The sequence below is a fragment of the Prinia subflava genome, chromosome 2 (assembly GCF_021018805.1).
Source record: "Prinia subflava isolate CZ2003 ecotype Zambia chromosome 2, Cam_Psub_1.2, whole genome shotgun sequence".
Classification (NCBI taxonomy): Eukaryota; Metazoa; Chordata; class Aves; order Passeriformes; family Cisticolidae; genus Prinia; species Prinia subflava.
In genome coordinates, this window is record NC_086248.1 from 61,572,196 (window position 1) to 61,584,840 (window position 12,645).

At 41.8% G+C, this 12,645-nt stretch overlaps 1 protein-coding gene across 2 annotated transcripts in view; it reads right to left on the reverse strand.

Annotated features, from left to right (window-relative positions):
- Positions 1-12,645, reverse strand: part of EZR (ezrin) — a 36,765-nt gene that overhangs the window by 7,577 nt on the left and 16,543 nt on the right. Inside the window, exons 2-7 of one of the 2 annotated variants that reach the window (XM_063390215.1) lie at positions 11,275-11,358; positions 6,956-7,051; positions 5,875-6,149; positions 4,992-5,075; positions 4,208-4,354; positions 753-849 (exon numbers count right to left, since the gene is read on the reverse strand). In XM_063390215.1, the coding sequence (XP_063246285.1) occupies positions 753-849; positions 4,208-4,354; positions 4,992-5,075; positions 5,875-6,149; positions 6,956-7,051; positions 11,275-11,358 (783 nt within the window). Of the gene's footprint in view, positions 1-752; positions 850-4,207; positions 4,355-4,991; positions 5,076-5,874; positions 6,150-6,955; positions 7,052-11,274; positions 11,359-12,645 lie in introns of those variants that run through there. The other variant, XM_063390216.1, reaches the window with a different exon arrangement.

Here is a 12,645-nt window from a genome sequence, read left to right on the forward strand (position 1 = left end):
AGTAGTGGGGTGGGGGAAGAGCAGAGGAGGTCTTTCTCAATTACTCCAATAATTTCACAAGATCGACAGAATGACATCCACCTATACCAGTTATTCCACCTTACATTCTCAACAGGTCAAAGTAAGTTTCTAATTCCTCACTAAAACAACTCTGAAAACATACTTTTAAGTATTGAAAAGTAACATTCACAGGCAGCTACATCTCAGTTTTTCACTGAAGTCATATCCCTGAGATTTACCTTGACATTCAAGAATGTCCATTAACACCACATTTTACTCTGTCAGTAGTGTGGAAGTGAGCAGTTATGGATGGGAAGCCATGTGTATCCATATGGTTTTGCAGCAGCATTTGAACTACTTCTGTAATTTTTTAACAAACACTTTTTAAATTTTGAGGCTTTTTAAATGAAAAAACAAAAATAAATTTTACCCATCAGCTTCCATGCACTGAAAGATATGCAGAGAAGGCTCACAGAATTAGCAAAGAATCTCAAATTTGAGCATGAAATTACCTAGTTTGCAACAAAAAAGGGATTCTGCAGCAGTAAAATCCTTATCTTTTGCCACAGTAGCTATCACTATCAGCCCTTCACTTATGCTGCACTGAAAAAACAGCAGCTCTAAATACAAATGCTTATTTTGCATCTAGAATATCTGCATCCTTCTCCACTCCCAAGGCATGTTTATTTTGAGATGAAACAGTATCTGTTGTTCATCAGCAGTATCCAGGAGTCCCTTCCAGATATACTTACTGGTGCCTTCTTGTCAATAGGCTTTATAACAAACTTCTTGTCATTGAAAGAGATGTTTCTGATTTCGCTCCAGGGGAACCCTATCTTCGGGGTTAGTCTGGAAAGAAGAAAAACTTGTTTTAGGAGATGGTGCAATAAACATTTTTCCCCTATATTGCTTCTAAGACATAGACTTTGGGGAATGCAATGCTTCACAAAGCTTTCCCAACAGAGAGAAGACAGTAATTGAACCAGAATACCACAGGGAGCAGGAAAAGAAGCCCAGTAGCCTATCTTATCAAGACTCTTCTCATTTTCATCAGTCACCCTACTGACCTTTGGCTATGTAAAAGGGATGGTCTCTACTGAAGCCACAAGTTCAGCTGCTTTTAAGCTTGTTTCTTTTAATTCTGGGCCCAAAATCCACAGCATGCAAACTTCATGTGCAGTGCTTCTCTGCACAGGCCTCTCTCACATCACAGGAGGATAAGCCAAAGTAACTGAGCTGTTCCCCACACCTTACAGCACCCACAGGCAAACCCACCCTGCTGTGTTACAGCTAGCCCAGGCACCTCCATGCTGCCTCCACTCTGAAGTGCTGGACAGGCAGCATTGGTAGGAGAAGTTTTATTTTCTTTTGTTACACAGGATGGGTCAGGTTGGAAGGGACCACAGTGGTCCCTTGTCACATGTGGTGCAACCTCCCTGCCAAAGCGGGGTCATCCCAGAGCACAGGGCACAGGATTGCATGCTGAATTCCTCCACTCAGGGAGACTCCACAGCCTCTCTGGGCAATCTGTGCATGGCCACCTGCAAGTAAAGAAGTTCTTCCTCACATTCAGGTGGAACTTCCCGTGCATCAGTGTCTGCTGCTTGCCCCGTTACTCAGCACCACTGAAAGGTGCCTGGCTCCATCCTCTTGACACCCTCCCTTCAGACAGCTCCTCCCCTAGATTACAGGCAAGGTTAGTAACAAAGGGCCCTGTTCTTTCCTTGCACACAAACTGCTCTTTCAGCCCATCCCATGAGTCACCAAGCAGAACTTTACTCACTGGTCATGCCATGAGCTGTGCCACATGGCTCCCCACTATTGAAAAGCTCCGCTATGATGCAAAGGGCAAGATTCAGACTCCCAGCTCTTCCTCACTGCTGCGGAGTCCAGGTCTGTTGATTTGTTTGAAATTTTTCTATATGACTCACTAAATATTTGAGATTTTCTTCTGCCCTAATTTCTCCAGACTCTTGCATATAAAAAGCATCCAGTTTGTCATGAGATCAAATGTTCCTGAGCCATTCCAATACTTCACCTTCACACATCCTGATCAGCTCTGCAGCAAGTTCTAACATTGCAAGGACTTGTGCATTTGACTATAATAAAGTCCTTTAATTACTCCAACCAAATATTTTCTTTTTATATTTAATATCACATTATCCTTCTCTTATACTTCTTTTACCAAGGGAGGGTATATTATCCAGAGATTGCTGTTAACAATTAAAAATTGTGTCTTATACAAAAAATAATACCAACAAGCAATCTTCTTGTTATTTTCTAACCCCTCCAATGTATGTGTCTCTGTCACAATTATTCTTGCAAATGATTTGAAGACACAAGTATTTAATGTTTAGCACTTACAGAAATGTTTATCATCACGGTGGACCACTCAAATTCTGTAGATTTCTATGGAGCACATTGATTAAAGAAAAAAAGAGCAATTTTGGGAGGAATTTCACTCCTTGTCAAAGAGATGGAAAGCAACTACATCAAAAGATTTTGCTGGGTCCAAGCAAAAAAAACCTCCCTTGCTTCATTTAAATTCAGACATCAAGAATAAAATTCACCCTCTTTAGAACTTTCCACTCCCTAACCTCTAGCTCAACTGCAAGATTATGCAACTGCGTGTGTGCAGCATTAAGAACTGTGAAGAAAATGATTTGATTAGACTAAGATTAACTAATTACTCCAGCCTGCATCACATTAGTACAAGTGCTTAAATCCTAGATAATACAGTATGACAGACAACTAAAATAATTCACTCATTAGTAAGTTCTACTGCAGATTCTTCCCTTTAATGCAGGAAAATAAAAAGCTTGAATTTACCTAGAAACAGGACATTGACATGCACTGCAGTATAGAGGCTCACACACCTACAGCACAGCTTCATTTTCCTCATGTTAAACTTCAACAAGGAAATCTCTGCTTGTTCACCTTTGCCCTCAGTGCCCAAACTTTGCACCTACAAACCAGAGGTGCCATACACATTACTATTTTTCTAGTCCCCATATCTGCTGGAAAGACTTAATTATATAGTGGCAAGAGTTACAGCAGAAACAAGCAGCTTATTCCAGCACTGTATTTGTTTTGCAAACGCTCTTGATAGGTCTTTAGAGTCAATGGCTACACTCTGCTTCTGCAGCTCGAAAAACCTGTTTGTGTGACCATGGTTACATAGCAAGACCAGTCATTCAAGACTGAAGTATTACATGAGCGAAACTACTTCTCTTTCAAGTGACACTCCTTGTTTTCTGGGTGACAGCACATATTAGCATTGCAGAAAAGACTGCCTTTCTCTTTGCCTTATCAACAGAAGATCCACAGAGTTCCAATTAATATTTGGATTGCATTCAAAGCTTTTTGGGGGCAAAGATGTAGAACAGGTGAAATCCCTCCTGTATTTCAATGATAGTCTGTTACAGATTAGTGACATGAAACAAAAATTTGAAACATCGGGGAGAGGAAAAGAAAGCAGTCTAGACAGCACTGCTCCATCTAAAAAATATCTATTTTAACTCCCTTCAATCCTTCAGTTGCAGAGTATTAGAAGAGACTAGCAGGCTTAGACACAGCTGTTCTCACCTTCTTATTATGTTTATTTATAGACGTAGTCTATCATTTCCCACCTACTATCCAATTAATAATGGCTCTGCGTTTACCAGAAGGGCTGATTAAAACTGTGCATACCTCAGCAAGCCCTCATTTCATTCCTTGTTCACAGTAACTATATGGGTTAGCCTCTCCCTGGGTCCGGGGTGTCACCCTGCTTGGCTTTTGTGTCCACCCCATAATCTGCCTTTTTCAGGACTGGGCAGCTGCACACACATCCATCATTAACTTCAGGATAGGAGTGTCCTCAGGTGTCTGAACACTGCAGATACCTTAGCCTAGCCAGGTTCCTGTGTTGTGGCCACCGATGGCAAACCTGGTGACCCGACTCAAGGAAAAGCCTGATAAACTCCTCAGTTCAGGATTCAGCTGCACCACTGCAGGATTATGAAGATGGCACCATACAACTGACACATCTCTTTATACAGCATGTCGTGTTAGCAGGTCAAGAGAGACATGAAAGCACAGGGGGTGTGAAAGCCCATTTCCTAGCTTCACCTACTGATCCAAAATTGGAACACAAGCATTCCTGTAAACAAGAAATGTCCCATGCCAGCCCTTTTTGGAAGATCAGAGGTAAAAACAAAAGCCTTACTTATCATCCTTTTCATAGATGTTGAGCCCCAAGGCATCAACTCCCAACCAAAGATCAGTTCCTTTCTTATTCTTGATTTCAAAGTAGTTGATTCCATACATCTCCAGGTCTTGGGCAATCTTCAGGTATTCCAGCATGGCATTCTCTCTGATTAAGACAGGAAAAAGTCAGTTAATGAGAAAACAACATCTATTCTACATTAGAAAGCACAAACACCTCAGAAGAAAAAAATACCTGTTCCTAAACCTCACCTCAAACACAGAAGTTAAAACTGAACATTCACAATTTAGGATTCACTTTAGAAGTTACGAGATCACGTCTATGAGCACACAGAGAGAATATTCCCAGATACTATCCCTAGTATTTCCAGAGAGAAAATCTGCAACATTCCCCTCTCTCGGCATTCATCCCTGTCTCAGGGAACAGTGAGTAGGAAAGGTATAGGATCTGAGCTTTCCCCATCTGTCAATGCAAATGCTTCAATGACTCTTAGATTTGACATACACCTTTACTCTTTTTCCCACTCAAAGCTATCAGTAATTCAATGTGCACAGGTCTAAGATCTTCACGAAGCCCCACCGCTCTCAGCACTGGTACAAAATATACTACTGTGCTTTACCATGTGATTCAATACTGAACTAAAAAATACACACCAGGAGTAGGCTCACACAGGCAACTCAGAGTCTAGACCACAGACTAAAAAAATATGTTGCAGAAATACAAACTTAAGGTAATCAAACAAGCAACAAGGTGACCAGCCCAAGGACCAACACAGAACACTCACTTGAGCATTCCACTGTGCTCAGCATGCCACACCTGGATCCGTTCTTCCCATTGCTCTCTGGAGAGTTTATGCTGGTCCATCACCCTACACAAGGAAACAGATATCAGCAATATTAGATCTTCTGCAGTATCCACTGATGGTGATCTCTGCTTTAGTCTTACTCTCACCCTGGTGGAAGCCTTACTGTAGCTAAAAGGAAAACCCTACTCAGCCCAAAGATGTTCTCTGTGAAGCAGAGCAATTCAGAATGAGCAATAACCCTCTCCAAAGCCTTTCTGGTCACTGATCAGACACGTGAGAGCAAAACACTGCAAACAAATCACACACATACTGTAGACACCAGGGCATTAAAGCAAAGCAAAAGTAGGTGCAATCCCTGGAATTAGATATTGCTGCAGTGTCATCAGGAGGGGTAAACAGAAGCCATTGGTCTGATAACATCCACTAACCCTTTGTGGGGATGGACTGTGTAGCCACAGGATGTGCTCTCTGTGTACACATTTTTTAGGACTGTACATTAGGATTAAGGACACACAACCCAACCTTCTTCAGGAATGACATATTCTTGACTTAATGCTGCTCTTTTCTTCTTGAAGAGGAGACATTCATACTGCCACAGCTACCAGCATGGCAGCAGTGTTTAAGAAATAAAAGCTGAATACAAAACTGTATTTCCTCTCTAACCAACCCAAGGAGAAGCAAAAACATACTCAAATATGACAAGTAGAAATACAATAAGGGAAAAACCCAATTACATACAATTGGATTTTTTAAAAAAACAAACATGCTTTCAAATGAAATTCTTTGCATTTAACTAGTATTCAAATTAAAAAATAAAAAAAAAAAAAAAAAAAAGAGAGACCGCATCAGTCAATTCCTTCACCTTTGAGGGATCAGACGCTCTGAATTGAGGTATCCAGGCTTGTGCACCTCTTTATTGTAATCTCCAAATTTGGCCTGCACAGCATAGGAGCCAAGAAGTACTGCTGTTTCAGGAGGACAGTAGATCTCATCACTGAGGATCCCTTCCTTCACCTGCAGGAAGAACAGCTTCTGCGTGATGTCCTGAATCAGCTCTTCAGACACATCCTCTGGGAAGAACTTGGCACGGAATCTGAACTGGAGGGGATTCTCCTTTCTGATTTCTTGAGCAGAAACCTGAGGACAGAGGTGACACCAGAACTGAGCAGGTGTTTTTTTGCAAACAGTAGGATGTATTGCTTTTACACAGAAAAAAGAATTTGAGGCATTTGTCATAAGAGGCGAGTGACTGGCAACTCCTTAGTGGAATCCCTTAATTCTGGCTGCTTACTAGTAGGAGAGAACATGGGGGAGATGCATTATGTTTTCTGACTAATCCAGTTAAATCCTGTTTGTACAGCAAACACTGGTCACTGGAGAATGATTTACTGTGCTGCATCAGGCTGCAAACCCACCCAGTACTGTGTGTGTTTGACAGAGAACAGCCCCCTGACATTAAACAGGAGTGTCACCGACTACCCCATCAAGAAAAGCAGTTCCTGCCCTCCTAAGAGCTGGGAATACACAAACACGAGCACACCAGAGGCGTCAGCACTTGGCTGCCCCGCCTGGAAGTGCCTCTTTTCCAATTAGCACACAACTGATCCTGCACAGGCAGGGCCTCTGCCCATCGTCAGCCCAGGTGCTCTCCAGCCACAGAAAGCACAGCTGCTTCCTCCCAACAAAGCATAGGTACAAGGTGCTGCTGCACATCTGGCAAATGCTTCCTGCAACTCAGAGAGTGAAAGGGCAGACTTCTGCCATGCCACCTTCTGCCATCTTCACCCATGGAGATCACAATGTTATCTCTAAAAACAATCCTGGAATTATGAAAATTAGGGCACGATCAACAGCAGGCACATGGTGTATAAAGTTGCAGCCAATAACACATCAGGAATCATGCAATTTAACCTTTGGCCAGCAATTAGCCCAAAGTCTGTTACCTTTTTATCAAGCTTCAGCCAAGTCTGGAATCCTTTGTTGTCCACATACTGAAGACCAAAGTACCACACTTCTCGCAAACCTATGGTTTTAACCACCTGTAACAGAAAGGTAAAAAAGAAAAAGCTATTGCAGGTAAAACTTCATGTGAAGTCCAGGTATCCTTTCGAGTCCCACATCACCTGTGATGGGTGCACGCAACAGCCTAAACCTACTCATTTAGCATCTCTTAATTTCACCTTGTTGACAAAGCTGCCACTGTAGATGATGATAACAGCATAGGCTAAGATACTTGCCCCACCCAGTTTCTAGAAGATGATCTTGGGGAGGGCAGGTGAGACAAACACCAACTGCTAGACTGATACACTGGCAGCAGGTGGGGCTTCTGCTTGCTTTTATCTACTGACCCATCTTAAAAGTGTACTTAGTGAAGCAGATGAGTTATATCACCAAAGTTTTTGGTGGGATGGTCTCTAATGGTATCAGGACTAACTACAACTAGTTAGCAGTACTAATGGCTCAAGTGATCTTGTCTGCCAGTCACCAGAGACTATTCTTTCTAGAGGAAGCAATTGAGAGGTGCCTCATACTGCTGCTGTGAGGCTCTGAGAGTTAAAACAAAGGGCAAGTATTCTCAGTCAAGGTTATTATTTTTAAAACATTAGGACAAGTTTAATTTCATATATTGTAAATACTAACTAGCTCAAAGACACAGGAACACTATCCCTTGACTGGATGGTGCACTTACTAGTAAAACAGTCCTGTTTGGACATGTCACTTTTCCTCAGTGGAGAACAGAGTGAACAAGTCCCTGACCTTCACCTGCTCTTGATAGCTTGTTCTTGTAGCCAAGTGCTTGGCTGCCAGCTCATCTGGCAAACTGGTAAAACTGTGCTCTACACACAGCCAAAATCTGCAAAGACCCACTACGTACATAGCTGGATCACTTCCATGATGTTATTTGCAGAGTAGCCCCTCAAAAAGTGATGTAGGCATTGCCACAGGGAGCTCAACTGAGTGGAAGGCAAGAAGTTTTTAAAACCACTTTGTGAGTTAGGGAAGTGTGACAGACTTGAGAATGTGTAGCTAAATGTGCTTCAACAAGTCTAAGACCCCAACCAAGGATCTGTTTCACCTCCACATTTACAGTATTGTGGAGACACTGGCTGGAGAGCAGAATTGAGAGAAACAATGTCATGTTAGCTAGGACTAACTAGAGTTTATCAAAAAGACAATAAAACCCACCACTCCAATCAAACAAAAAACCTCAAACCCCACGTCCTTTTAAAAGAAGAGCTGGCATCTGAAAATAATTCAGCTTTTACTTGACTAAAATTCCTTTTCCCTCCTCCTTCGAAGCAACTTGTTTCATCATGGAAGAGACAAGTTTTCTGATAGCTAGATGTATTTTTATGAAGTCTGGCAGAAAACCAGGGGTATGTTGAGCGTTGTACTTCCTGTTGCACAAAGGACTGTTGCAACTTTGTTAAAATAAAAAGTTGCATAAATCAAGCAGTTATCAATCTCTGAATGTCTCTCACAAGAGAAAAGGTATATGTCCTACAAATACAGTTAGAAAGCTTGCAGAAATTATGACCCCTCAAGTTCTTCCCAAAACCTAAAAGCAAGGAAGGAGAAAGTATTAAGCTAAACTTCATAATTTGACTGTTTGAGTTTCGATACAAAGAACAAAGAACGTTTTAGCCTGCACTGGGAAATGCTCTGTAAACTTCCTCCATTGTAAAACAAGGAAGAAGTAAGAAACGAGGCGTTGTATACAAGATGAGAGACACCTCCTCTGCTTCCTCAAATGCAAGAAGCAGCAAATCTTGAGTCTGCCCATTCCATCCACTTATGCATTCACTTCCAGCAAACGCCAGTTACACTCTCCTCCATTTGAATTTCTTTTACTCATGGTCAGGAGGGCATATGACTGCCTGGAGATACTCCAGCCAGCTGTGGAGTGCACTGGATTGGTTCTTGGGACGCCTCAGACCTCACTGCAGCATAAACCTGCACAGGGCTGGCTTGAGTGGAGCAGAGCTCAATATTCACAGGTTTCCACTATATTCCCTCTCCTGTAAAAGGAGCTATAATACATCTTACATGCAGGATACAGTCATGCTAGCAAAGCCTTTATAAAACATAAGGGTCCTGCCAGAGTAGCTCTGCAAGCTGACAACCAGGCCAAGAAATCACCTTGTAGTTTTTAAAAATAGCTTTCTTCTTCAAAACCCCCACAGTGGTTCTGCAGTTCCAGTTGGGCCACTCCCTATACCTGTGAAAACCTGTTGCCTCCACAAGCTTTATCTGAGTGTAAACTCCACCCCAGATAAGGGCCTAGTGAAAGGCTTGCTCAGCAGAACTGAAGAGAGAATGTATGATCTTCACCTTTTCTGGCTTTGTGCTGCACAATTCTACCTCAGCCTTCCCTTGATATGCAGAAGTACACCCCAACAAGGTATGAAATATGGATAAGGATTTCCAAACCCATGCCACTGGATATAAGGAGCAAATCTCCGTGAGGAGTAAGTCTATCTTAGTCGTGCACAACATGCTGCAATAAGCATTCTTCAGAAATCCCAAAGTACCCAAACAGCAAGCTAAATACAAATATCTTGAATCTGAAACATCCTGGCTTTTCCGTGTTCTCCGGATTTGAACTTCTCAGCTGAAAGCAGAGAAAGTAGTTTCTCTTCTGCCAGAGAAACGACCCTGACTCTGAACAGATGTAAACATTAGTTAATATACATGGAGAAGGGAAGTACTTGTTGAATGCTTGTCATAAGGACATACTCACAGTCTAATCTAAAGCATTGCTTTCAAAAACCTGACTTTCAGTAATTTGGATTGTTGTACTGTTGGAGATAAAATCCAATTTCTCTGTTTTGGATTAACATGAAAGGGCCAGGGGAAGAAGTTACTCTGATGCCATGGTGATCATCATGAAGAGAATCATAAAATGGTCCCTGGGTTGGAAGGGACTTTAAAGAACATCTAATTCCACCTCCCTGCCATGCACAGGGACACCTTCCACTAGATCAGATTGCTCAGAGTTCCATCCAAGCAGGCCTTGAACACTTCCAGGAATGGGGAATCCACAGCTTCTCTGGGCAACCTGTTCCAGTGCCTCACCATCATCACAGTAAAGAATTTCTTCCAAATATCTAATCTAAACCTGCTTCTTTTAGTTTGAATCCATTTCCCCTTGCCCTGTCACTACATGAGCTTGTAAATGGTCTCTCTCCAGCTATTTGAGGGTTCCTTTCAGGTACTGGAATGCTGCAGTTAGGTCACCCCAAAGCCTTCTCTTCTGCAGGCTGAATAATCCCAATTCTCAGCCTTTCCTCATAGGAGAGGTAATCCTTCTCCCTAATCAATTTGGTGACTCTCCTCTGGACAATCACACAGCAGGTACTGGTTCCATAAAAATGCAGGGGGTTTTCTTTGCTTGTTTGTTTGTCTTTGTTTTGCTGGGATTTTTCTGAGTTCCAGAGCAGTAAGGAATTTTTTTTCTGCTAAAATCTAGGCCCTGCTTCAGTTTTATAAGAGCAAACCACTTAAGTCGATAATAATGAAGTTTCACAAATAGCACAGTTTGTTTTAGTTGTCTTTATCTGACCTTTGCAGGTCCATCTTCAAACAGACCTGTATATTGTTAAAGCAGTAACAGGAAGAATAACAGTAAGGGAGGAGAGTCTTGGCCACTCAAGCCCTCCACTTCCCTGGGAATCCCTGAAGGCAGGCTGCACTAAACCTCTGCTCCCTCCTGCTGCACAGGGGCTTCTTACAAGGCATGTTGCCTGTAAATGCTGCCCAGAGATCACAAAGTCATCTGGTTTTCCTGTATTTTGACAAACTCAAACACCTGTGGCAAGTGGTTCCTCGAACCCAGCATTTGAATGAATGCAGCCATGCCAATGCCCTCATCGGCCACCTGAAGACCTGATTCTGAAGAGTTTTATGCACAAGAGTAATATTTCAACCTTAGAAGTTAAGAACTATGTAAGAGCTAAGCAGCACTGCAAAGCAAGAGGTACATTTTTACATGCCTATGCTGTCTAAATATTTTAGATCCCTTGTGACAGTTCATCATCCAACATGCTAGGAAGACAGGCTTCACTGGAACATAAGGTACCTGCAAGGGTTTTTGCTTTTTTCTTTTACTGTGGTGGAATTTAGAGATCTTAATTCAGACTAGGGCCATTTGATTATGAGGTAGAGAGAAGAAATATAGGTTTGGAATCCAGTCTTAAGAAAACACTATAGTGCAAGACATACTCCAAAATTAAACAAGAGCCCACACCAGCCCTTCACTGACCTGGTCAAACAGCTGTTTGCCTGTAGTGTTTGGCTGGATGGCAAACTCCAGCTCTGCATCCATAGTAACAACTCGAACGTTGATCTAAGGAAAAAAAGAACAAAACAAAAAGCATTGTTTAAGATGTATTGAAAGTTATTTCTAGGTGTTAACACAGTACTTTGTGTACAAGAGTCTCCACGCTTTGATGCACTCCTGTAACCTCTACAATAAACACACTTAAGCCTCAATTAGAATCGTGTTATCACACCAGCAAACTTAATTGGGGCACTCATTCTGCTGTTTTAACCAAATTGCTCCACAGGTTTTCCTACTCAACACAGGATTGGACAGATCTGGTTCAACAGGAGAGTATTTTAGACCTGACCCTTTCCAGGCCTAAACCCTCTTGGACTAAGAGCTACTGTGAGTGCACAGTATAGCTTCCTGCAGGCCATCCCTTGGATTAAGAAAGGCCCTAATGACTAAATTAAATTTAAGACTTATAATTTAACTTCCATTTATATTAGAGCTGGAATTAATCTGAGGTTTTAAAGGCAAAAGGCTGCAGATTATTCTTATAAAGCAATCAGCATTAACCTGATAAACACTCATTCTTTCCCTCATAAAAATGTACTCAGCACATAAAAACAGCAGTAACAGGTACTGAACGATGCAGCAGGGCAGGAGTTCAACGAGCTCTTGCTGTCAGTGAAGAAACAACATAACCAGATTTACTGCAATGGCACTAGACTGCAAGGGAGAGGTGACTACTGAATGCAGAAGGCAAGAGCGTTTAATAACTAGAAAAAGTCCTGATCAGCACTTAATCAGGATGCAAAAGCAGCAACTAATCTTGCAGGGAAGGGCATAAGGACCACTAAAATGGCAAATCAGGAAAGGATTATCTCCAACTGTTCTGACTATAGCTTGCAATATTATACTACTCAAAAAACCCAACAATTCCCAAACAAATCTAAAAAACCCACACATGTATGATTGTGTAGTATGCTTATGCAAACAACTAGCTTTTTAGCTTTATATTTTAAAGAAAAGAGACAAAAAAATGGACATTTGAATGGACAAGGCCAGACAACATGTAGGCAGAGGCAGATGAGATTTCATGACACTTTCCCAACAATTTGTAAATGCCACATTACAGAAAGCCAAGGCTAAGAGACCAGGAGAGCCTGGCACACTGCTCAAGAAATGAGAAGTAAAAGAGGCAGGAGAGGACTAGAATCACTCACTACAAAGCTTTGGCCTTCAGCAATTCCCAGAAACTTAATTATGTATGTTTAAACTCTAGGATGAATGTCAGGTGTAACAATATTACAATTAACACAGCACTGTGAATAAAACAAGTAGCTCCAGCTAGTTTTAGTATGTTAG